Raw genomic sequence first — 25,606 nt, forward strand, 5'->3', positions numbered from 1 at the left:
AAATAGGTTGCAAAGACGTACACCGGCAATTGAAATTGAGAAACGGTCCATAGGCGGATGTTATCTATCATCGTTAAAACATTCTTCGTTCTTACATGCATTCACCGTTAAAATTAACACGCAACGAAGAAATCAAAACATGCATTCAAGCAATTTACATAACATGAAATTAATCCACATAATCAGAGCCAATTTTCAAAAATTGGCTCTGATACCAATTGATGGGGTTTGGTGCCCCTTGCACAGCGGAAGACTTGTACAAAACAAATAAATCAGATAAGGATCTATTTGACCGATTATGCGATTAATCAATTCACATGTTAAACAGATAATTGCATGCTAGAACGCGAATAATTCATGCTCATAGAAAGTAAATCCTAAACATGAATACTACGGTTTAGAGTTACCGATTTGATTCTCCAAAGAATCGTCGATTGCTCGCGCCTTCTCCACGTGATGATCTTCAATACTAGACCACGGATCTTCTCTCTGGTTCCCGAACTGTATCTTGATATCAGGGTGGGCTGATCTTATCAAAATACTAGGACTCGAATAAAGAAGACAGAAGAAATCCTTTTTGAAACAGGAGTAGAATTCGAAAATTCCTTCAGCTGGGGGAGCTGATAATTTTCGAAAATTTTGAAGTATAAAATTGTGTTATTTCTGTCTCCTTTATTCTCCTATTTATATTAAGTTCCTTATGGGCCCAGACAGGGATCTATGGAAGGTTTTGGATATGGGCTCGCCCAATTAGCTTTTTACTAATTAAATTGAACCCACAATTTAATACAAGCTTATATTGGAATATTACGAGCAGCCACTACAGAAGTAATATTGAACTCTCCCCATCCAAATCCGAAATTATAAGTAATCCGGGTTTCCGTTGTTTATTATTTATTTCCCGCGCTTAAGATATAAATGTCCATTAATTAATTAATGTCTGCTATGGACTTAATTAATTAACATCTTATTAATTCCAAGAGTGGACTTAGCAAGAAACATTTATTTATTATTCATAGAGTAATAAAACTCCAACTGGCCAGTTTTTCGAATAATAAAACCTTGTTCAAGCTCCTCTTGAGGACATTATCAAACGAGACTCACCTCGCGCACGTTTCAACATAATAGCAATCCTAGCACCGCTAGATATTAATCACCACTACCCAATATATCAGGATAATTGGGTTGCGAAAAACCCGCACCATTTGATAAGTCAAAGTAGTGCATAATCAATACCGTATGCTCAATGCTAACATATGTAGATTAAGAAATATAATTTTATCAAGACCTAGTCTTTCAGTAGATAGCATAAAGACACGTCTTGCTGTTAGATCCGTTCAGTGCTATACCACACCAATGTCATCTTATTTCAGTAAGGCTTAGAAATATGCGGACTGACATTGCAACCTTTCACGATAGGTAGTCTAAGCCTATCTAGGTTGTGAAATTCTTCTTTTTCTTTTGCAAAGCATTGCATAGATCTGACCGTGTTACCTTAAAGTGGACGACGCCCACAACCGGTCTACTAAGCAAAAGACTTAGACTTTGTTTACTTCTTATACATTTAAATGTTTATAAAACATCTTATAAATGCACAAGCAAACACAATGTAATAATAATAGTGATTCTATTCGTGCGAAACTGCTCGAATAATACTGAATCGGGTTAAAAGTGGATTGTAGAGTTTTACGTATACAAGCAAGATTCTATTCGCGCGAAACTGCTCGAAACATGCTTTTCAGTATACCAAACCTAACAATATGGCCACTATGAGTTCGTCGTGATGCCGTTCGGTCTAACCAACGCCCCAGCCGTGTTTATGGACTTAATGAACCGCGTTTTCCACCCGTACCTAGATACGTTCGTCTTAGTGTTCATAGATGATATCTTAGTCTATTCGAAGGACGAGAAGGAGCACGCGGAACATCTACGGATCGCCCTGGAGACGTTGAGGAAGGAGAAGTTGTACGCCAAATTCAGCAAGTGTGAATTCTGGCTAAAGGAGGTCAACTTTTTAGGACACATCGTGTCAGCAGGAGGAATCCGAGTGGACCCCGCCAAGGTTGAAGCAGTACAACAGTGGAAGTCGCCATCGACACAGAACGAGATCCGAAGTTTCCTAGGTCTAGCAGGATACTACCGTAGGTTCATAGAAGGATTTTCCAAAATCGCGAGGCCGATGACCCAGCAACTCAAGAAAGGAATCAAGGTGAACTGGACGCCGGAGTGCGAAGCGAGCTTCCAGCTTTTGAAGGAGAAACTGACCACCGCACCAGTGTTAGCCGTGCCGGAACCAGGAGCGAATTACGTAGTTTACACCGACGCCTCGAAAGTCGGATTAGGATGTGTGTTGATGCAGAACAACAAGGTGATCGCTTACGCGTCGCGACAGCTGAAACCACACGAGCTAAACTACCCCACCCACGATTTAGAGTTAGCCGCAGTAGTGCATGCCCTAAAGATTTGGAGGCACCATCTCTACGGAGTTAGGTGTGAAATCTTTACGGACCACAAGAGTTTGAAGTACTTCTTCGAGCAGAAGGACCTGAACATGCGACAACGAAGATGGCTCGAGCTGGTGAAGGACTACGATTGTGGTATCAACTACCACCCTGGCAAGGCAAACGTGGTAGCAGACGCTTTAAGCCGTAGAGACCATTCGCAGCTCGCTGTTTTTCTGACGGAAGAGGAGGGTTTAGTGCGAGAGTTGAGTAAATTGCGTATAGAGGTAGTACTAACACCCGATACCGCGAAAGATCGAATCGCCGCGTTAGTTGTAGAACCTGACCTTAGGACGAGGATCATTGCAGCACAACGGCTAGACGAGAAATTAGAGGAGATTCGAGTCGAAGTACGAACCGGCGAATCCGGACCCTTTAGCGAGACTTCCGATAACGCTCTTGTTTTCGAAGGGAGACTGTGTGTGCCGAACGACGAGAGTCTTAGGAATGAGATCTTAAGCGAAGCGCACGAGACCCCATACACTGCACATCCCGGGAGCACAAAGATGTATCAGGATCTGAAGAAGTCCTTTTGGTGGAGCGGCATGAAGCGAGACGTCGCAGCTTTCGTGGAGCGCTGCTTAGCCTGTCAACAGGTGAAAGCCCTGCACCAACGACCGTACGGGAAGTTACAACCGCTGGAGATACCCGAGTGGAAATGGGAGCACATCGCTATGGACTTCGTGACGGCGTTGCCAAAAACCCTTAAAGGGAATACCGCGATCTGGGTGATAATCGATCGACTTAACAAAAGCGCGCATTTCATACCAATCCCCGTAACCCACGGATCGGATAAGCTGGCTCGGACCTACATTCGAGAGATCGTGCGACTACATGGAGTTCCAGTGACGATTACGTCTGATCGTGACCCGAAGTTTACCTCAAAGTTTTGGATTAGTTTACAACGCGAGCTTGGGACGCGTTTAAACTTTAGTACCGCTTTTCACCCCCAGTCCGATGGACAATCCGAGAGGACGATACTAACTCTCGAGGATATGTTAAGAGCCGTGGTGCTCGACCGAGGCGGAAGTTGGGAGACCGCACTCCCATTGATCGAATTCGCCTACAACAACAGTTTTCAAGCAACGATCGGCATGGCGCCATATGAAGCACTCTATGGGAGAAAGTGTAGATCTCCACTCTACTGGGATGAAGTTGGCGAACGAAGAACGCTTGGACTCGATGCAGTTGAAGAAATGGTCGAAATCGTTCGACAAATCCGCGCACGAATGAAGGAAGCCCAGGACAGGCAGAAATCGTACGCTGACATTCGACGGACGGACTTACAATTCCATGCGGGCGATAAAGTTTTTCTCAAAGTATCCCCGTCGAAAGGGATAACGCGTTTCGGAGTCAAGGGCAAACTGAAGCCGCGTTTTATCGGGCCGTACGAGATTCTAGAAGGAGTAGGACCTGTAGCTTACCGTTTAGCGCTGCCGCCCAGCCTTGGGAATGTGCACAACGTTTTCCATGTGTCGTAATTGCGAAAGTACGTGTTCGATCCGAAGCATGTGATTCGTAATGAGGATATTGCTGTAAGCCCGGATCTGAGCTACGAGGAGCAACCTCAGATAGTCTTAGATCGAAAGGTTCAAACCTTGAGAAATAAAACCACAGCTTTCGTGAAGATCCAATGGAGAAACCACGGACCCGAGGAAGCCACGTGGGAACAGGAGGATAAGATGATGGAGCTGTACCCAGAACTCTTTCAGTGAAAGGTACCAAATTTCGGGACGAAATTTTCTTTAAGTGTGGTAGGATGTAACATCCCGGAATTTAAAATCCTAATCTTTGAACCCTAGAATTAATTGTTGATGACGTGGAACCGAGAATGCTTTAATTTCGTGAGATGAGTCTATGTTGAAAGTTTAGTCAAACTTGTTGATTTAATGATGTGGCATGTGAATTATTTAATTGTGAGATTATGTGGCAATTTAATTAATTAAGGGTGAGTGAGAATGTTGGAGGAAATTTCCATAAATACTTGTCACCCTATTCCTTGAAAATTTCGAACCCTAGCCCCCTTTTGAGGAGGATTTCTATTTTTCCGGATTTAATTTAATCCTTGGGATATTTATTTAAATTAAGTTCTAAGAGCCAATTATTTCCTTATTTAGAACACAAAAATCGAGCCCCTTGTATTATAGTGATTTTCGAAAATCACTAATATTGGGAAGGAAGGAATTATTTTATTTTATTTGATCCCTTACTTAATTTCCTTCCATACCTAGAATATATTTATTCTACAAAATCTTTCCATATTTCAATAGAACCTTACCATACCTTATTCTAATTAATAGTCAAAAATCCATGCCTTATTTAATAGGCATAAAAATCGCCCCATACCTTATTCTTTGGAGGATTTTCCTTATTTTTATTTTGCTCCATAATATCTTATTCTATATGGAAAAATACCAAAACAAAATCTTGACCTTATGGAAAGGCCTTATTTTCGAAAATTTGAGGATATGGCTATCTCCTATTTTTGTTAATTCTTCTTCCCTACTTCACAATATTATTTTTTTTAATTTAATTTATGGAGAATGAGATCTTACCAAATATTCTATTCTTATTACCTAAAGATCTCCTTGGACACTATAAATAAGCATCAAACCCCAACCCTAAACCTCATAATTTTCAGCCCCCACTCCCCCATATACTCTCTCAATTTTCTTCCACTTTACTCCATAAATCCTTCATCTTTTGAGAAGAAATCGAAGTTTAATCCGTGGATATTGAAGAACCAAGCCTATACTTTGTTTCTACCGATTGATTTTCTCTAAAAAGGTATTTTCGTTTAAGAGTAATATTATTCTTCTTCTACCCCTTCTTTTCTTTTTCTTCCAACCGATTTAACCGGTGTTCTTGGACCTTCATGCATATTAATTGAGAGAAAAGGGATAAGAAGGGATATGGGAACATGTGTGTGTGTGTGTGTGTGCCGAGTGTGTGTGTGTCGTGTGTGTGTGTTATGTGTGTGGAGTGCGTGTGTTGGAGTGTGTGTTGTGTAGCATGTGCTTGATGGCTAAATATTTTTGTATGGCATGTGATGATAAATTTAGGGTTAAGACTCTAAGAAATATATATATGTAATCGCGACTTGAAATTAGTAATTCTTGATGAGTGTAACTCGAAATCTCTAGGTTATGAAGATTTAGGTGAATCGCTGGGAAAGAGGGAAGTAACGAGACATGCATACGTTAAGAACTATAATTGAACCTAATTTGTGAATATGTGCCTATGTGAATTTAAAGGTGAACCCTCGGTTGCGAAGCCAGATAACGGAAAAAGCGAAACTACTTGAAATCTAAGCAGTCGAGGTGGGCTTTACTCTCAAAAACTCTCTTTTATTTTGTCAAAATAATTATCGGAGCTATAAGGGTGGTTTAACTGTTATGCCATGCCTATGTTTGTTTTATTGTGAGATTGTGTGCCTGATGCCTAGTTTGTGAGTTCGCTCCATTGGGCTATAGGGCTATGGATATGATATACGAATTCGGGTCTGAGTATGGGCCGCAAACCCTACCAGGCTGTGTACACGAGGGGATCGGGAGCCGTCCTAGCTAGTCGGCCGGTCTCGTGGGCGAAAAGCGTGGCCACGCTTTCGTCGCACCATGGAAAGATTGTGATATGTGATTGTGGATTTTGATGAGAAAATGGGGAGATATTTTGACTGGCCAGTCTATGGAAAATATTTTGTGATACTCGTGATATTTCTCTTAACTGCTTAAAACTCGAGTTCACTTGGTAAGGGTGGCATAACTTTTGAAATAAAATGTTTTGGCAACGAGCTCACTGGGTATTTCAAAATACTCAGCCCTGCATGTGTTTTTCCTTATGTGCAGGTTGAATGATGACGAGCGGTGGCGGGTGTTGAGCAGCTTAATAAAACATGGATATGTCGAACTCTAAGTGTAGTTGTGTCGTCATACATAACTATGCTTCTCTCTTGGCCGTTTTCCGCTAAGTCTTGATACTCTGATATTGTTTCGGTTGAATGGCACTCTATTCTTTCGTTTTGAGGCCTTAGTATTGATTTTGATGATTTCATCTTGGATACTATGTCATACCTTTCAGATCTTTTGAACCATTTACGATATCTTCCTATTCTCTCTTTTAAATCTCTAGGTCAAGTCTTCATTATTAATTACTCTGATATTTCTCTCTAAATGTAACCCTAGTCTATATTTACTTCTTTGGAGTCGGTTGGGTAGCAGTTCGCCGCATTTATTGTACCCTAGGAGGGCGGGCTGTTACAGATGCAATGAATGTTGTGGTGTTAGATCTCATCGAATCTTTGAATATAGTGGGATGAGTATGTGCCATTATGGCATCTCCGTCAGGTGGGGTCACGGTGGTTTGGAATGCCACCGTTGCTATCAGGACCGCCACCACCATTATGGCCTCGAGCAACTTCGGATAGACACTATCACGTAATAAGGTTATCCACAAATGTTGGGTGTATATTTTTATTCGAGGACCACGGCTGACTACAAAGAAAATTCTACCTACCTAATTCCTCACTATTTGATATGTTAAAAAAAATTCTACTCATATTTTATTTCGATATGTTCGCACAGTCATACAAAAGAATTTGAATAAAACATATGATCACACATTCATGCTAGTTCATATATATCTGAAATTAAAAAATTACATAATAAAAAAAAATCCGGGCTTCCACACACGAGCTACCGCCCCACTCTACTCGTCACTAATTTATTAAAAAAATACATTAAAAAATGCAATAAAAATGTAATAATTTTATATAAATTAAAAAAAGGTCCATCCTAAAAAAAATTACATAATTAAAAAAAATTCATAAAAGAAATACATTTAAAATGCAATAAAAAAATGCATAAAAAATACATTAAAAAAATACAATAAAAAAATACAATAAATAAAAAAATGCATAAAAAAATATATTAAAAAAAATGCAACCGGCTAGCCGAAATTGAGCCTACAATGGCAGCTAGCGGGATCGGCCAGCGGTCGGCTAGTGCCCGCAAATCGGCTAGAGCTCGCCGATCGGCTAGCCGAAATGCCGCTGGCCGGTTCCAATGGTTTGGCTAGCCGACCGGCTAGCGACGCGAATCGGCTAGTCGGTGGGCTAGCCGCTATTGGAGATGCTCCTAGAAGACCTATATAGAAGTAATTGAAATCTCTATATACAAAGAAATGGTCAACTTTTTTTGGTGTCAAAGAGAAGTAAGAGAGTGTATTGAAATCGAGCAAAAATGGCTAATTATACTATGACAAATTAAGAGGATTACCTAAACCCTATAAACTTTGTAGTTTTATCTTCCGATTTGAACTTTGTTTTCTTCTACTACTATATATCTTGAATACGCACAATATTACGTGGTTCGATTCACAATCTTTGGCTCTTTATCTATTCATTACTGCTATATGTATAAGATATCTTGAAAATAGAAATCAAATGAGACTCCATGAACAAGATATGGATCTTAATAAAAAAAAAAAAAGAGTTTGAATTAAACATCCATGATCACCAATTCATACCCCAGTAAATAATACTTGTATCAACGATCGGCTCTCAAAAACCCTCGGGTCTCCAACAGCTGAAAAATCCAATAAAAAGAACGACGTATGAAACCATCATCCGCAAGATTAAGCTGCAGCCGCTTCTTGGTCTTCCACGACAGATACAACTTCCTCACAACAACATATGCCGACAACACTCCAAACACGTTCGCTGCCACCGCCCCCGCAGTCACAACCACCAGATTCCCCCTTACATTGGGAGTGATCACCGACACCGACACTGAGTAGCTGATGGCGATAGCGATCAGCGCCACCCACATCCCGTACACAGACGACGCCATGAACAAGAAGTGCGTGGCCGGGAGCCCCGTGGTGACGAGGAAGATGGTGATGATGGAAGCCACGAAGGCCGTGGTGTTGGCGTGCACCATGTGTCTGTATCTGTCCGGGTGGGTGGTTGCCAGCACGGCTTCCCCTGCCTTGTGGGATGGCGTGTTGTCTAGCCACACGCCTCCCGGGGGACTGAGCCCTCCCTGGAAGGCCATGGTGGCGATCAGGACCACCACCACCATTGTCACGTCCGTCATCTTCGGGAGGACTTCGAAAAATGACTCGTTCTTCAGATTTGTTAACAGATCTCTCATCTTTGAGTATGAAGCGGCGGTGGTGGTGCTTGGAGGACTCTCGTTCAAGATTTGGAGGGCTGTTTTGCCCATCGAGTTTCGTGTTTGCTTCTCTACGCTTTTGTTGTCCACCAAGTATTTAATAGTCTGAAACGGAATAATCTTAACGTTCAATATTTCAAACAAAAAATACAAGAAAGAAAAGAGTTTGGTGTATATATAATTACCTCAAGTTGATTGCACCTAACAGCAAGATGCAATAATGTCTCCCCATCATCATCCTTTGCACACACAAGCTCTCCCAACTTCTCCACCAAAACCTTCAAAACCCTAAGCTGCCCATGCTTCACACACAAGTGCAGCACAGTCTGTCCGCGTTCCAGTCTCTCCATCGCGGGCAAAGAGCTCTCTTCAAGGAGATGTTGCGCAATCTCGACATGCCCGTTCATGGCTGCAAGATGAATCGGGTTCATGCCCTGGTCGTTTCGCCACCAGCACATCTATGGGGCTACTATTAACAATTTCGCGGCGATCTCCACGTGCCCTGCTTCTGCTGCAATGTGGAGAGGCGATGATTTTTGGGAGTCGGAAATCTGCACTAGCCTCGGATTAAGGTTAAGTAAGCGTTCAACAGTGGATGTTTGCCCATGCATTGTTGCTATGTGGAGAATATTTCTTGAACATGGAAATGAAAGTGTTTCAACAAGATAGGGATCTTGTGGGAGAAGTTTTGAAAATGTTGCTACATCCCCTTTAGATGCAGCATCATAGAGTTTCTTTTCTACTGCTTCTCCCACCATTCTCTAGTGGCCTTTGTTTCTCTAGTTTCTTGAATTTTTTTTCTTATTGTTATTAAAACACACATGATGCGTTCCTATATATAGTGTATAACCATTTTGTTTCTCTCTTGCAAGAAAGCCCTAGGAAATGCTTGAACAAAGTCCATCCCCTTTCTCTCTGGCTAGATGTTAAGATTGACCAAAAGAAAAGTTTACCCTCTCAAGCATCACAAGGCCGGATCCATTGAATCTATATATACTAACAGTGTAAAAGGAAATATTATTGTGTAATGTATAAATAATATTCACTACTATATAAAAGTACTATATACTGTATTATAATAAGAAATACTATTACCACATAAATACGATTATATACATGAAAATTATTACACAATGCTTAAAAAAAGACCTATAAAGGTAGACCCAAAAGACCTCTACTATATATGCTATGCTTATGCACCCACACATGTATCGATTATACATTCTAGACAAAGCTTAAAAAAAGACCTATAAAGGTAGACCCAATAGAAGATAATTCTGCCTAATTTTCATACTTCTCGTTTGAAAATTATATCCATGGAGTCTATATTCAAAAGAGGATGCTCAAAAAGGATAACCATGCAAAATCCAACTAGATTTAAAAAAAAATACTAATATACTCCATATATTGAGAAGTCTATATATAAACTAAAGAAGCACAAACAAGTTGGCTAGTGCAATATTGCAACTTGCATGCTACTATTAATTGCATGGCGGCTATCCACACCACAATAAGTAACAAAAAATCAAGAATCAATAAAAACAATTGGAAAATTTAGAACACACATCAATAATTAACTCATACGGCTAGATTTAAAATACTTCTAGAACATTTGGAATAATAGAACATCAATGATCGCGGAGTCCATGCACTAGCTTCGTCGGAGGGATGCTCGGTTTTTCCGATACAACGAGAAACTAAAGATTAATTAATTGTAGTTTATAGTCAGAATTTTAGTCGATTTATTGCATCAATTCAATTTATTTAAAAATAGGATTATAGGAGTATATTTACTTTGCAAAATGTTTTAATTAGGGCATACGTCAAAAACATGTTATAAATAAAAGAACATTTTTAGGTAAACTAATTAATTAAGTGGGTCCAAATATTAGTATGTAATCCATGCAAATAAAAACTTTCAAAGATCTTTATGTATGGGTCGGCCTAACCTGCATTCTGCTTTTATGAAGTCAAGGCCCGAATATAAGCCCAGAGTTTGGAAAGAATGGTGGGTGAAAAAGAAGTTTACGGAGCTGCTATCACTCCAATTTAAAATTGAGTGATGCATCATTAACTAAAATGGCATGGAAATTGAAAGTCTGAGAAGATGGAAGAGGACGCAATAATAAAGAAAGCGAGACAACATGAGTGGGGTCGTAGTAGATGAGGCTACATGCATGCTTGAGTCAAGCGAACGTGCCAGTTCCCGATACTTTTCGAGCACTCATGTGTACCTCTAGTTGATGCACCTATATAACAACCAAATACACTAGCATCATTATCCTTGGTTCACACACAAATGCAGCAATGCAGCATGTAACAGCCCGCCTTCCTAAAGTACAGTAAATGCGGCGACTGCTATCAAAACGTACTTAAGGGATTCAACATAGGCTAGGGTTTCATTTAAAGAGTTTAGACCAAAGTAATTGAAGGAACTATCAGAACATTTAGGACAACAACTTAACCTAGAAACTTAAATAAGTAAAAGAAAAGGAGTTTCATAAATAACTATCAAAATCTCAAGAGTATGACATAGGTTTAAAGACAAAAACCACAAGAAAACTCTAAGGCCTCAAAAACGAAAGAAAAGTGCAAAGTATCAAAATAATACTAAAGTGTATCAAAACTCAGCGAAAGACGACAAAGAGAAAGAGCAGCTATATGTGAAGACACAACTACACTTGAAGTTCATAATTTCCAACTTAATTAGTTAACTTGCTCAACACCCGCCACCGCTCGTCGCTGTTCAACCTGCACATAAGGATAACACATGCAGGGCTGAGTATTTTGAAATACTCAGTGGACTCGTTGCCAAAACATTTTATTTAAACAAGTTATGTCACCCTTACCATAGTAAACTCGAGTTTTAAGCAGTTATAAAAGAATATCACGAGTATCACAAAATATTTTCATACACTGGCCAGTCAAAATAACTCCCCATTTCCTCATCAAATTCCACCATCACAATCTCATTCTTTCCATGATGCGACGAAAGCGTGGCCACGCTTTTCACCCACGAGATCGGCCGACTAGCTAGGACGGCTCTCGATCCCCTCGTGTACACAGCCTGGTAGGGTTTGCGGCCCATACTCAGACCCGAATTCGTATAATCATATCCATAGCCCTATAGCCCAATGGAGCGAACTCACTAACTAGGCATCAGACACACAATATCACAAGAAATCAAACATAGGCATGGCATAACAGTTAAACCACTCTTATAACTCCAATCAATATTTTTTTGACAAAAATAAAAGAGAGTTTTAAGAGTAAAGCCCACCTCGACTGCTTAGGTTTCGAGTATATTCTTTCCTTTGTTATCTTGTTTCGCAACCGAGGTTTCACCTTTTTAATCACATAGGCACATATCACAAATTAGGTTCAACACTACTTTTACTCATGCATGTCTCGATATTTTTTTTCCCTTTTTCCCAACGATTTATCTTATCATTACTAATAAATAAAATCATGTTTATCATACAAGAATATTTAGCCATCAAACACACACTACACAAACACCACACACACACACACGTCACCCACACACACACGCCACACACACATACATATTCCCACATTCTTTTTATCCCAATTTCACTCAAACAAGATGCATGGGGGTTCAAGAAGACCGATTAATCGGTTAGAAAGAAGAAGAAGATGGAGAAAAACTTATAATTAAACAAAGTACCTTTTTAGAGAAAAACGATCGGTAGAAAACAAGGTAGAGACTTGGTTCTTCAAGAATTCTTGGATTAAACTTCGATTCTTCTCCAAAAGATAGCAAAATATTGGAGAGTAGAAGAAGAAAAATTTAAGAGAGTGGGGAAGGGTGGGGGACGAAAATTATGGGGGGCTAGGGTTGGTGTTTCTCTTATTTATAGTGCTCAACAAGATCTTTAGGTAATCAGAATAGAATATTTGGTAAGATTTTATTCTCCACAATTAAATAAATAAATATTATGGAGTAGGGAGGAAGAATTAACAAAAATAGATTCTAGGGCAAAATCCCCTAATTTTCGAAAATTAGGCCATTTAATTTGCCACGATTTTATTTTGAATATTTTACGGAGTAGAATAAAATATCACGGAGCAAAATAAAGATAAAAATTCTCCCCCATTGGCCTAGAAATAGGCGTGTATTTTGTGCCTAAATAAGGCATGGATTTTTGAATATTAACTAAAATAGGATATGGCAAGATCTCTTGTATGGAAAGATTTAGTAGAATATTTAAATTTTAGGTATGGAAAGAAATCAAATAAGAGGTCAACTAAAATAAAATAATTCCTTTCCTCCTACATGTGATTTTCGAAAATCACAAAAAATAGGTGGCTAGTATTTATGGAAATTTTCTCTAATATTCTCACTCACCCTTAAACAAATAATTCACCTCATAAATTAATTAATCACATATGCCACATCATATTAGTCAACAAATTTGACTTTTCAAACTTCTCAATCAAATAAACTCATGCAATATATTCATTTATCGAGTAATTCACGTCTTCCACGTCATCCATAATAAATTTTAGGGCTCGAAAATTAGGGTTCTAAATTTCGAGATGTTACACAGCCTCTCCTATATAGCTCAACGATTGCGTCTCAAACATCCACACCCCTCCAAACATCGGAAAATCCAATAGAGGACACGTTGGCCCATTTAATTTACGCAGTGTGCGATGTAAGTTGTCATTCATTAATTGTGTGGTGGTATCGCTAATTCCCAAGCTATTGAGCCCAGATCGAATCACCTTGCTTAGCTTGTTTTCCTTTTCTAAATTTAGATACTTGACTCATACTCATATTTTACTTCAGTATATTTACACATTCATACAAAAGAATTTGAATAAAACATATGATCACACTAGTTCATATATATCTGAAATCAACGATCGGCTCTCAAAAAGCCCCGCGTCTCCAAATGCTGAAAAATCCAATAAAAAACACGTCGTATGAACCCATCAGCGGTGAGATCTTGGCGCTGCCTCTTCTTCCTCTTCCACGACAGATGCAACTTCCTCACAACAGCATACACCACCAGCACTCCAAACACGTTCGCCACCACCGCCGCCACCGCCACGACCACCAGGTATCCCCTCTCCTCGGGTGTGATCACCGACAGCGCCACCCCGTAGCTGACCGTGATAGCCGTCATGGCCACCCACATCGCGTACATGGCCGACGCCATGAACAGGAAGTGCGTGGCCGGGAGCCCCGTGGTGACGAGGAAGATGGTGATGATGGAGGACACGAAGGCCGTGGTGTTGGCGTTCGACATGTGCCTGTACTTCGCGGGGTGGGTGGTTGCCAGCACGGCCTCGCCTGCCTTGTGGGATGGCGTGTCGTCCAGCCACACGCCTCCCGGGGGGCTGAGCCCGCCCTGGAAGGCCATGGTGGCGATCAGGACCACCACAACCATGGTGATGTCGGTCATCTTCGGGAGGACTTGGAAATGAAAGATTGACTCATTCTTCAGATTTGTTAACAGGTTTTTCATCTCTGAGTAGCTGCTGTCGGTAGTGCTGCTCGGAGGACTCTCCACCAAGATTTGGAGGGCTGTTTTGCCCATCGAGTTTCGTGTTTGATTCTCGACACTTTTCGTTTTGTCGTCCACCAAGTATCGTATAGTCTGACAATGTCAATTTCATATTCAGATATCCGATTTTAAGCCCACAATCGACAAGGATATTATGGGTGCATGTCTAAACACTTACAATAGTACTAGTACATTTTAAAAAAGGGTAGTAGAGTATCATTTTCAAAAAGTCAACAGACTGCACAAATTCAAAAGCAATTAACACCACTCTATAAAAGTCAAACTTATATAAGTAGTAGTAGTAGTATTATACTCCCTCCGTTCCATAGTAGTGGAGGCATTTCATTTCGGCACGGAGATTAAGAAAAGTTATGTTAGGTGAGTTAAGTAAATAAAGAATAAAGTAGAAAATGAAAAAGGTAGAGAGATGTAGAGAGAATAAAGTAAGAGAGAGTAAAGTAGGTGAGAAGAAATGTGTTGACTTTTACTAAAAAAAGGAAATGACTCTACTACTATGGAACGTACCAAAATGACAAAATGACTCTACTACTATGGAACGGAGGGAGTAATAATTTCCAGATTAACTCAGCCCTTTCTAAGTTCTAGCATTAAATTTTTGTTGGTCTAGTCTTCAATGGCACGGAGTCTACTATTTTTGTGAGAGCTGAATCTTGCTTTTGAAATTTTCAAAAATCAAATAGTTAAAAAAAAAGAAGAAAAATTTGTTGGTAGGAGGTTAATTATCTCCCATCCCCTACTTTCACCGAGTATTTCAAAAGATGAATACAAGAAAGAAAAGAGTTGGTGTGTGATTACCTCAAGTTGATTGCACCTAACAGCCAGATGCAATAATGTCTCCCCATCATCATCCTTTGCATACACAAGCTCTCCCAACTTCTCCACCAAAACCTTCAAAACCCTAAGCTGCCCATGCTTCACACACAAGTGCAGCACAGTCTGTCCGCGTTCCAGTGTCTCCATCGCGGGCAAAGAGCTCTCTTCAAGGAGATGTTGCACAATCTCGACATGCCCGTTCATGGCTGCAAGATGAATCGGATTCATGCCTTGGTCGTCGCGCCACCAGCACATCTGTGGGGCTACTGATAGCAATTTCGAGGCAATCTTGAAGTGCCCTTCTTCAGCTGCGATGTGGAGAGGAGATGATTTTTGGGAGTCGGAGATCCGCGCTAGCCTCGGATTAAGGTTGAGCACTTCTTCAACAATGGATGTTTGTCCATGCATTGTTGCTATGTGGAGAATATTTCTTGAACATGGAAATTGAAGTGTTTGAACAAGATACGGATCTTGTTGGAGAAGTTGTGAAAATGTTGCTACATCCCCTTTTGATACAACATTATAGAGTTTCTTCTCTAGTGCTTCTCCCATCATATTTTTTTCTTATTGTTATGAATACAGACATGATGCATTTCTATATATAGTGTACAACCACTTTGTTTATCTCTTGCAAGAAAGCCCTAGGAAATGCTTAAGCAAAGACATACCGGCCCCTTCTCTCTTTCTATATGTCAAGATTGACCAAAGAAAAGTATACACTCTCAAGCATCACAAGATCAGATCCACTGAATCCATGTATACTACTATACTAAAATATTAATGTGTAATTTATAAATAATTTACTATATAAAATTAAGTATAATATGTAAAGAAATATTACCACATAAATATGATTATAAACATGAAAATTATTACACAATAGAGTTACTAAAAGTATAGGGGACAAAAGTTTCTATTTGATCTCTAGTATATATGCTATGCTTATTCACACGCACATGTATGATCAATTAAAGCTTTGACAAAGAAGGCTAGGTAGACCCATAAGAAGATTCTTCCTAACTTCCTACTTTTCAATTACAAGATATATTGGATCCATGGGGTCCGTACGTATTCAAAAGAGGATGCTCAAGTTATTCAAGAAAAAGGACAACCAAAACCAACTAGATAAAAAAAAAAACTACTACTCCCTCCGTCCCTCAAAATTTATCACCTATTTCCTTTTACGTCCGTCCCTAAAAATTTGTCACCTTTCACTTTTATCATTTTTGGTAGTGGGCCTCATATTCCACTAACTCATTCTCACTCACATTTTATTATAAAACTAATATATAAAAGTAGGACTCACATGCCACTAACTTTTTCAACCTACTTTTTATTACATTTCTTAAAACCCGTGTCGGGTTAAATGGTGACAAATTATGGGGGACGGAGGGAGTAATATATAGTACTCCATATGACAACCAAAACCCAACTAGATAAAAAAACTAGTAATATATATATTTGAGAAGTGTATATATACACTAAAGAAACACAAACAAGTTGGGTTGGCTAGTGCATTGCAACTTGCATGCTATTATTATATAATTACATGGCGGCTATACACACCACAATAAGTAACAAATATACAAGAATAAAAAAAAAATTGAACTTCCTTTAAAAAAGAGTTAGAACACACATTAATAACAAACTCATACGCTAGATTTATAATAGAACATTTGGAATAATAGAACGTCAACTATCGGGGTTGAGATGAGATGAGTCCGTCAGCTTCGTCAGAGGTTTTTCGATACAACAAGACACTAAGGAGGACGAATCAATTATATTCTGGATTTTAGTCGATTTATTGCATCAATTCAATTTATTTCAAAAAGGTATCTGTACTTTGCAAAATTGTTTAATTAGGGCATATGTGTTGTTATAAATAGAAAAAACATTTTTAGGTAAACTAATTAAGTGGGTCCAAATATTAGTATGAATTGTTAATGTAATGGGTCGGCCTAACCTGCATTCTGCTTTTATGAAGTCAAGGCCCAGACCACAAGATCAACACTTGAGAAAAATATTTTTTTGTTACTCTTTGCTATTATAAGTTGATACTGCATAATCTTCAAGTTATATATATACCAAGTAGCATACGTGAAATTTCCCGAACTAGAGTGAAGTATATATCAATATTAAAATGTCAAGTAATTCCTATCTTCCAAACAAGGAAAAGAATTTAAAGCTGCATGCATCTAGACTTATAATTGAAGCATTTAATTTGTTGTGCCAGAACAAAAAAAAAGCCCGTTTCAAAATATTGAGACAGCCAACACGTCTAAAATCAACTTAGAAAGTTAGAATACGCATGATTCATTAAAAAACTAAGAAATAATAAAGTTTAAAGGGCGTAACGTAAAAAGAAAAGAAAATAGGAGAGAAATAAAGAAAGAAAAGTATATTTAATTATTCCCACCATGTGTAAAACAACAAGCTTTAGTTAATAATTAATTAGTTCCATACAAACAGCAAAGCTGAAAACCTTACGCAGTAGTACTAATACATAAATTAGTGTAATAATACGTCAATGCATCAAGCAAATTTCCTTTTTATTTTTAGTTTGTCCCACAAGGCCACAAAAAATGTCACTCTTTTTTTTTAAAAGAAAGTTCTCTTTCATATTAGTGTAAATATATTATTTTCTCTTTCCACTTTAACACATAAACCGTTTTAATTAACATGAACCCTAAACCCTAAACCCTAAACCCTAAACCCTAAACCCTAAACCCTAAATGTCACTCTTTAAAAGAAAGTACTAATTAACATGATTCACGCAAAAAAAAACCGTTTTAATTAATTTTAAGTTTTAATGTGCGTAACATACGAAGCTCATGTCAAAGTAGAAAAAGAAATTAAAGACAAGCATATCTTAATAAATAAAGAAAGAAAAGCATATTTAATTATTCCCAACATGCATGTGTAGAACAGCAGGCTTTAGTTCCATGTAAACTCCTATATTCTATATATATATATGTAAATGTGATGATATAATAGTATAGTTCATATATAGCCAATTGAGATGAAGCATCTCTCCTTCTAAGCCGTTAGTATAATAAAGGTATGTTTTGTAACGACGTCACTGGTCAATTATTTTTATTTGCTAGTAGTATAATTCTTGTAATATAGAGTAGGAGTATTTGTTAATTTAAAAATACTAACCAAATTAAAACTCTCTTTTATTTAATCCATCGTTCATCTACATATTCTCCACATGGAAAGGTTAGTAGTAATTTTTATACTTGCATATATATACTTTGGCACTATGCATTCATTACTCATGTTCTAGTTTCTACATGTTTTGTTTTATTTTATTTCTACTTAATTAATTGTAAAATATAAATTATCCAACTACTAAACATGTAAATGCTTCTTATAATTCATTATTTGTTGTGTTGTAGTTAGATTGAAAGAATGATTGAGGAAGAAGTTTATGATGCTGCCTCAAAAAGGGATGCAACCAGATTTCGGCAACTGCTTCAACAAGATCCATATCTGATTTATACGGTTTCGTTTCCATGTTCAAGAAATCTTCTGCACGTAGCAACGCTACTGAGGCAAGTAGACATCGTTGAAGAGGTGCTCAACCTTAATCCGCAGCTAGCTCAGATTTCCGACTCCCAAAAATCATCTCCTCTTCACATTGTAGCAGAAGAAGGGAACCTTGAAATCGCCAGAAAATTGTTATCGGTAGCCCCAGAGATTTGCTGGAGTCGAAACGATCAAGGCTTGAACCCGATTCATGTTGCAGCCATGAAAGGGCATGTTGAGATGTTACAAGTGCTGCTTGAAAAGGATCCTTTGCCTGCTATGGAGAGAGTGCAGCGCGGGCAGACAGTGCTGCATTTGTGCGTGAAACATCGTCAGCTTAAGGCATTGGAGTTTTTGGTGGACAAGTTGGGTGACCTTTTCAATGCACAGGATGATGATGGGGAGACACTCTTGCATTGGGCTGTTAGGGACATACCAAGACAAGCTGAGGTAACCATTCATCCACCCATTCATACATGATACTACATGTTTTCTTGTTTTTCCTATACTTACAATCGATTCGATATAAAAATAAATAAATAAAGGTTATTAACGCCTAATATCACGTATTCCCTCCGTCCCACATAATTTTACCCAGTATTCCATTTTAGTCCGTCCCATATAATTTCTCATTTCACTTTTATCATTTTTGGCAGTGGACCCCATATTCCACTAACTCGTTCCTACTTACATTTTATTATAAAACCAATACTTTAAAAGTAGGACCCACATCCCACCAACTTTTTCAACTCACTTTCTATTGCATTTCTTAAAACCCGTGCCAAGTCAGACTGTGTAAAATTATGTGGGACGAATGGAGTAAGTTTTTGAAATATTATTACTCCCTCCGTCCCGCTTAATATGACACGTTTTCCTTTTTAGTTTGTCCCAATTAAGATGACACATTTCCTTTTTTAGAAACTTTCTCTCTCCAATTAATACACTCAACCACTTTTTCTCACTCCTATTAAAATATCCATATTTCTTTATCTCTATACTTTAATACCTATATCCACATTTTCTCTCTTCAATTAAACACTTTAACCAATAACTCTTAAAATTCCGTGCCGGCTAAAGAATGTGTCATCTTAGCCGGGATGGAGGGAGTATATTTTTTTCCTATCACATCACACACACTGATGACAGATTCTGACTTAATTGAATGGATGTGCGACCGATTGAGTGACATTTAATTAATTATGTAGTGTTTTAGGGTTATGATTTTTTATCGACGCTCACACCATCAAATAAATAAATCCTTTAAATCAAGTTGATGGTACCAATTTGGAAGTAATTTGAGTTTTGTATTTTTGGTATGTCAGATAATAAAGTACTTGGCCCAGTGGGATGGAATAAAGAAGCTAACAAATGCAATGGGCAGAACAGCAGCAGAAATAGTAGTAGAGAGCGATGAAGAAATGGACACGTCGAAAATAGAACTAATATTAATGATATCAACAAGAAGGCCAAGTCCATATCTTCTCGAAACAGTGTCAGAGAAGAGAGAGCAGACAATGGTGGTGATGACCCTGATCGCGACCATGGCCTTCCAAGCCATAGTGAGCCCCCCAGGCGGGGTGTGGCAGGACGACACGCCATCACACGCAGCCGGGGAGGCCGTCATGGCAAACACCCACCCCAGGATATACAGCAACTTCATAGGCGCTATCATCACAGCTTTCATCTCATCTCTCCTCACAATATTCTTGGTCTCCGCGCCATGGAAGCTTGGCAAAAAATTTGTGCTGGTCTTCTCCTCGTACGCTGTCTGGATATCGCTCGCTTCTATCGCAGTCAGCTTCGCAGGCTCGCTCTTGGTCATTGCACCCGGCACGCGAGCCCGGTCGCTCACCAAAATCATCAACGTCATCATTATTGTGTCATGCAGCTTCTTCGGACTCACCGTCTTACTGCATAAAGTCAGAGCTTTGTTGCGGAGATTATGGAAAAGATGTGTTAAATTAATTAGTATGTTGAGAGTGAAGAATGGAGGAAAAAGAGATCCCAAGAGTGGAGAGATGAGCTCAAATGTTTGAAGCAAAAGAGCCGTTAATTGTGTGAGAAATAATCAGCTTTGTTACGAGTCTTCTTAGCTTGTTTTCCATTGGTTGTTTTTGAGTCATCCTTCTATACTATAAAATGGATCATCTCTTCATTGTGAACGATTGATTTTGAGTGAAATAAAAATCTCTCTTTCTCATACTATATATGTATCTTCTTCTACAACGTTCATGTTTAATTAATTAATCAAGATAAGCTCATCACTTAATGTACTTAATTCCACAAATAAAGCTTACCTACTGTTTGGGGCTCAAGGCCTTATTTATCGAAATAAATGTATGTATATAAGGATTTTAGGGTTATAATCAAATGCTAACTAATTCTCAATCCAGAATCCAGAATTTCAACATTATGTTGAAAATTTCTCAATCCTAATGCTATATAAGGACAGGGCTATAATCAAATGCTAACTAATTCTCAATCCAGAACCCAGAATTTCAACATTATGTTGAAAATTTCTCAATATATAAGTATAACTTTCTCAACATAACATGTAAATTTAAATCTCAACACAAAGACATAATTTTATCAACACAAATCTATTGAGAAAGTTTTGTCTTTGTGTTGATAATTTTAATACATAATATTGAGATAGTTCTGGGTTCTGGATTAGAATGTTGGTTTTATTTTAATAGTATGTATTTCTTTTATATGGCCTCAATTTTATTTATTTTTTAAATAGTTAAATTTAACTAAGCTAATCTATATTTTAATTCATAGTTTAGTAAACTAAAAGGGTCCAAATATTAGTCCAAATTATAACCCAAAAAATGTTTCAAATAGCTTTACCGTATGGGTCGGGCCCAAACTACATTCTACTTCCACTCTTCTGGAGGCCCAGAAATATAGATCAGTAACCATTTTTGTCGAGTGTTTGATTTTTTTAAAGAATACTATCTAGCTTGTGTGATTTTACCTAAAATAGTACTCTTCATATAGGGTCACATTTTATATTAATATAATATTTGACATCTTTATAAGTACATATACTTACAAGTTCCTTAAAAGAGATTGAAATTATATGGAGTATTTTTTAATAAAAAAAATATTTCTAGCTTGCTTTATTTTCTCTATTTGAGCTCTTATAAAATTGTAGAGGTCGAAGACAACCAAACATTAAGCAGATTAAATATGCTTGTGCGTGTCAGCGTGTGTGATAATTAATTAATTTATTTCCAATTTTTTAAGAAAAGAAAATGATAAGAAAGACAATACCAATTTGACCAAAAAAAAAACTCTAGAACTAAGAATATTAAATGGTTTCATACCTTTTCATAAATATATCTACCAATCTACCATCAAATTGGGCATCTCATTACATGATTAATTTTTAGTGGCCCAACTTTTTCATTGACTCGATTTATTTTTCCAGTCGTGCAATTTTAGATTTGCAGTCAAACCACTTATCAAAGAGTACAGACTCAGTCGTTTATTATTGAACTAAATTGACAAATTTAAATCAAGCTATTGACTTTGCTGACCAAGACAAAAAAAGTCTTAATAAAGAATTGGCCTCTTCTTTAAATTTTGATGAATTAAAAATATTTCCAGATTGTCTATAAGGTATTTTATATCACAAGTTAAATTATGTGATATTAATTAATTAATAGTAGTATCTAATTATGCATTTATAATTATGAATTTCCTTGTTTTTGCATATATGCTGGTTATTTCAGAGAGAATGAAGGAATGCAATTCACCGCGAATTGAAGAGTGGAATGCATCATCATGATTCATGAATTATGAAAATTGGCGGGTACTATACATGGAAATAATATTTAAATAATACTGCAGAAGAATTCACTAATTTGTAGTAATTAATAATAGATGAAATTATTTCCTCAAATAACGTGACTGTTAAAATTAAGGAAAATAATACTACTATCATGTACAAGGAAAATTCAATTTAAATAGTCAAATTCCTAAATCATATGAAAAGTGACGGGTAAAGGAAAATACTAGACGTACTACTGTAAATACTATACATGGAAATAATTTATTGTACTAATAATAGATGAATTAGTCTAGAGATTTACTCTCACTATATATATTAATATCGTCAATAGTATCACAAAATCCGCGGCCACAACCCTTATCTCGTTCTCTTCTCTCCAAGCTCAATTCCAAATTATGGAAATCGATAGGTTGAATGATCTTCCACGAGAAATCATCATCGGCGTCCTCCAGGGACGGATCCAGAAATTCTATATAGGTGGGGCAAAATTCCATACAAAGACACTTTAAGGATTTTAGAAGGGACATTTGTAATGGTATTTCAAAAAAAAATTATAAATAATGATCAAAATAGCACTAATGAATTTTTTTGAGGTGGGGCATTTGCCCCTTGTAGGATGCATGTACATCCGCCCCTGACGTCCTCTCAAGACTCCCCGTTCAAACCATCATGATCTCCAAGTGTGTTTGCTAGTCATGGAGCGATCTAGTGGAGTCCCCCGACTTTGCCTCTGTTGCATTCCCATCATGCGGCCTTGACCTCCTCCCGCCTCCCTGCCTTTGAAGACCTCAAATTCTCAAGGGCTCACAGCCTCTTGGGGTTTATTGGTGGCAATGAAATTATACAAAAACCATCAAGAGGTTCGGTTCTCTACCCTCACAGTTTTCCGGGCCCTAATAAGCCATTTATACATAGCTCAGTAAATGGCTTGCTCTTAATGATCTACTTTGACTCCCCGATCGAACTATTCATATGCAATCCAATCACCCGAGATTACGTCACGATCGAGATGGGCCGTGAGTCTTCTTCGGATGAATATGTATTTGGGTTTGGAGTGAGCATAAGTGGGCAGTACAAGATTGTTAGGTTTCATGATGAGGTTGATTTTCTCCTTACCTGTCAAGTATACAATCTAGGAATAGGGCAATGGAAAAACATCCCAATTGATAGCCAATTGGTATTCTGGTATCAACATGAATTTCTACCTACTTTGGTGAATGGAAATCTTCATTGGCTTCTATTTGATATTTACAAGTCATTCACTGATCCTCCTAGAGTTTTTTGCCTTGATCTTGAGACCAAGCTATTTAAATTTTTTTCATGTCCTAGTGCTGTTCAAAATCATAATGAAGGCACGTGGTATGAGCTATCTGCTTTGAAGGGACGCTTGTGCTTTAGCGATGATGCAAATCATGATGTGACTAAAATATGGTGCATGAAGAAATATGGAGATGACAAATCATGGACTAAGGATTATGTTATCAAGAGAAAACCATCTATGTACAGACTTCCTGATTTTTTCCATCGCCGTGTCAAAGGTAATCGTCCTTATAATTTACATGATTATACGAGCGGGAGAGATCTTGATTTAGTTATAGATTTCCAAAATCACTGTCATGACCCGCTTTATCCCGTCAAAGCATTCAAAGATGGCGGGATCTTACTCGCCTTGCATTTATCTGCTCGATTATTTTACTACTCGGATACGACTAAAGATATTAGAGAGATCAAGAAAGAGAGGAACCATGCTAGATCCAACTTAGTTATTCATAATCCAAATTTTGTTTCGCTCAAATCCTTGGTGATGAAGAATATGAGGGTTAAGTTGCTTTAATTGGGATTTTATAATGGTTATATAGCTTGTCGGAATCTATTTCAAACGTACTATTTTATACTCCCTCCGTTTCACCATAGTTGAGTCATTTTACCGTTTCGGGAAGTTTCTTCATAGTTGAGTCGTTTCCAAATATAGTAATTATTTTCTCTTTCTTACTTTACTCTCTCCTACTTTTTTCTCTCTACTTTATTCACTTTTTACTTTATTCTCTCCACCTTTTTCTCTCTCTTACTTATTTTATCTATTTATTCAACACACTCAACATACCTTTCTTAAACTCCGTGCCGAAAAGTTCCGCCTCAACTATGGTGAAACGGAGGGAGTATTATTGTTTGTTAATTAGTTCTCTCAATTATTAGAATTTTATTTTATGTTGTACGTATTATCGATCGGTTTGTGTTGGTAGATTATCAACTTATAGCTTCAACTTTGAGTTGTTTTGATATAGCAAAATAAATTGTACTACTGTAGTACATGATACAAAACAAACATTGAATTAAAATACTTCTAAGTAGTATATTAGTTGATGAAAATATAATTATGGAATCAAATTTATATTTAGTCGCAAAATTGTAGTGTGCCAAGTCAAAGTGATGTGCTTAAACTTGCTACCAGTTACTATTATATAGGAGTAGAATATTTTAGAAAATAAAATATGAGAATTTTGAATGCATAGTTTGTAGGTGATGACTAGTTTTTGCATAAAGCAGGCCATAAGTTGATAGTAATAACTCAAGGAAATGGAGTACTACTATAGTCTATAGCCAAGCCGCGCGTATTTATCATAGTCATATATAAAATTAAAAATGATGTTGGAGTATAATTTGTGTGGAATTAATAAGAAATTGTGACTTATAAGAACTCTAGAAATTGATTATTTCCAATGGCGAATTCATAATTTTATATAGGGGAAAGTTTTAATCCCAATTAAGGCCAATTAAGATTTACTAAATTCTCAACAGCAGTTATTATTCCCAACAAAAATTTAATAATTACAACTATTTTTTATTTATGATGACTAAACCGAACATATAACATGTATTGAAATATTCAACACGTTGCAAGAACAAAATTTACCTCAAATTCTGAGATGGAGTACTACTTGTTCTCCAGATTTTTTGGGACCCAAAGTCAATTAGAGAGAGAAGATGAAGAGAAAAAATGACCATTTCAATTTTCAACGCCGTACACATATATAGTACACTTAAAAATAAATTTATGTTGCATAAGGTTAAATAATTTCAGTAAAATATGATTCCACATAGAAGAGGTAGAAATTTGATTGTCTACCTCTAACTTAATGAAGAGATAGAGAGAGAAATGACGTTGTATTAGACAATCAAATAATTACAATTGTTGTATTCCCTTCCATCTCGTTTTATTTTCATTTCTTATTTTCTCCTCTA

The 25,606-nt window shown here is 37.5% G+C and overlaps 4 protein-coding genes and 1 long non-coding RNA gene across 6 annotated transcripts; 3 read left to right on the top strand and 2 right to left on the bottom strand.

Annotated features, from left to right (window-relative positions):
• Positions 1-5,161: 5,161 nt before the first annotated feature.
• Positions 5,162-6,520, top strand: LOC148924141 (uncharacterized). The gene is made up of 3 exons (XR_016130857.1): positions 5,162-5,288; positions 5,756-5,821; positions 6,347-6,520. It is a non-coding gene; the product is annotated as an uncharacterized LOC148924141 (long non-coding RNA).
• Positions 6,521-7,871: 1,351 nt separating this feature from the next.
• LOC125190083 (uncharacterized) lies at positions 7,872-9,451 on the bottom strand. Its single transcript, XM_048087280.2, has 2 exons — positions 8,857-9,451; positions 7,872-8,776 (listed from the first exon to the last, which is right to left on the bottom strand). Exons 1-2 carry the CDS (start codon positions 9,127-9,129, stop codon positions 8,045-8,047), a joined length of 1,005 nt encoding a protein of 334 aa, XP_047943237.1. The 5' UTR covers positions 9,130-9,451; the 3' UTR covers positions 7,872-8,044.
• A 4,006-nt stretch (positions 9,452-13,457) lies between these two features.
• LOC125191318 (uncharacterized) lies at positions 13,458-15,594 on the bottom strand. The gene is made up of 2 exons (XM_048088845.2): positions 15,022-15,594; positions 13,458-14,298 (listed from the first exon to the last, which is right to left on the bottom strand). Exons 1-2 carry the CDS (start codon positions 15,592-15,594, stop codon positions 13,555-13,557), a joined length of 1,317 nt encoding a protein of 438 aa, XP_047944802.2. The 3' UTR covers positions 13,458-13,554.
• Positions 15,595-18,010: 2,416 nt separating this feature from the next.
• Positions 18,011-20,756, top strand: LOC125186058 (uncharacterized). 2 transcript variants are annotated; one of them, XM_048082374.2, is made up of 3 exons: positions 18,011-18,097; positions 18,438-19,017; positions 19,890-20,756. In XM_048082374.2, exons 2-3 carry the CDS (start codon positions 18,451-18,453, stop codon positions 20,601-20,603), a joined length of 1,281 nt encoding a protein of 426 aa, XP_047938331.1. In that variant the 5' UTR covers positions 18,011-18,097; positions 18,438-18,450; the 3' UTR covers positions 20,604-20,756. The 2 variants fall into 2 exon arrangements, with proteins under 2 accessions (XP_047938331.1, XP_088915640.1); XM_089059514.1 differs by having other exon boundaries at positions 18,053-18,097; positions 18,442-19,017.
• Positions 20,757-22,979: 2,223 nt separating this feature from the next.
• Positions 22,980-24,197, top strand: LOC125190082 (F-box protein CPR1-like). Its single transcript, XM_048087279.2, has 2 exons — positions 22,980-22,985; positions 23,073-24,197. Exons 1-2 carry the CDS (start codon positions 22,980-22,982, stop codon positions 24,195-24,197), a joined length of 1,131 nt encoding a protein of 376 aa, XP_047943236.2.
• The last annotated feature ends 1,409 nt before the right edge of the window (positions 24,198-25,606 follow it).

Source organism: Salvia hispanica, chromosome 5 (genome assembly GCF_029641045.1).
Source record: "Salvia hispanica isolate PSC_SH4W2 chromosome 5, Shi_PSC_v1, whole genome shotgun sequence".
Lineage (NCBI taxonomy): Eukaryota > Viridiplantae > Streptophyta > Magnoliopsida > Lamiales > Lamiaceae > Salvia > Salvia hispanica.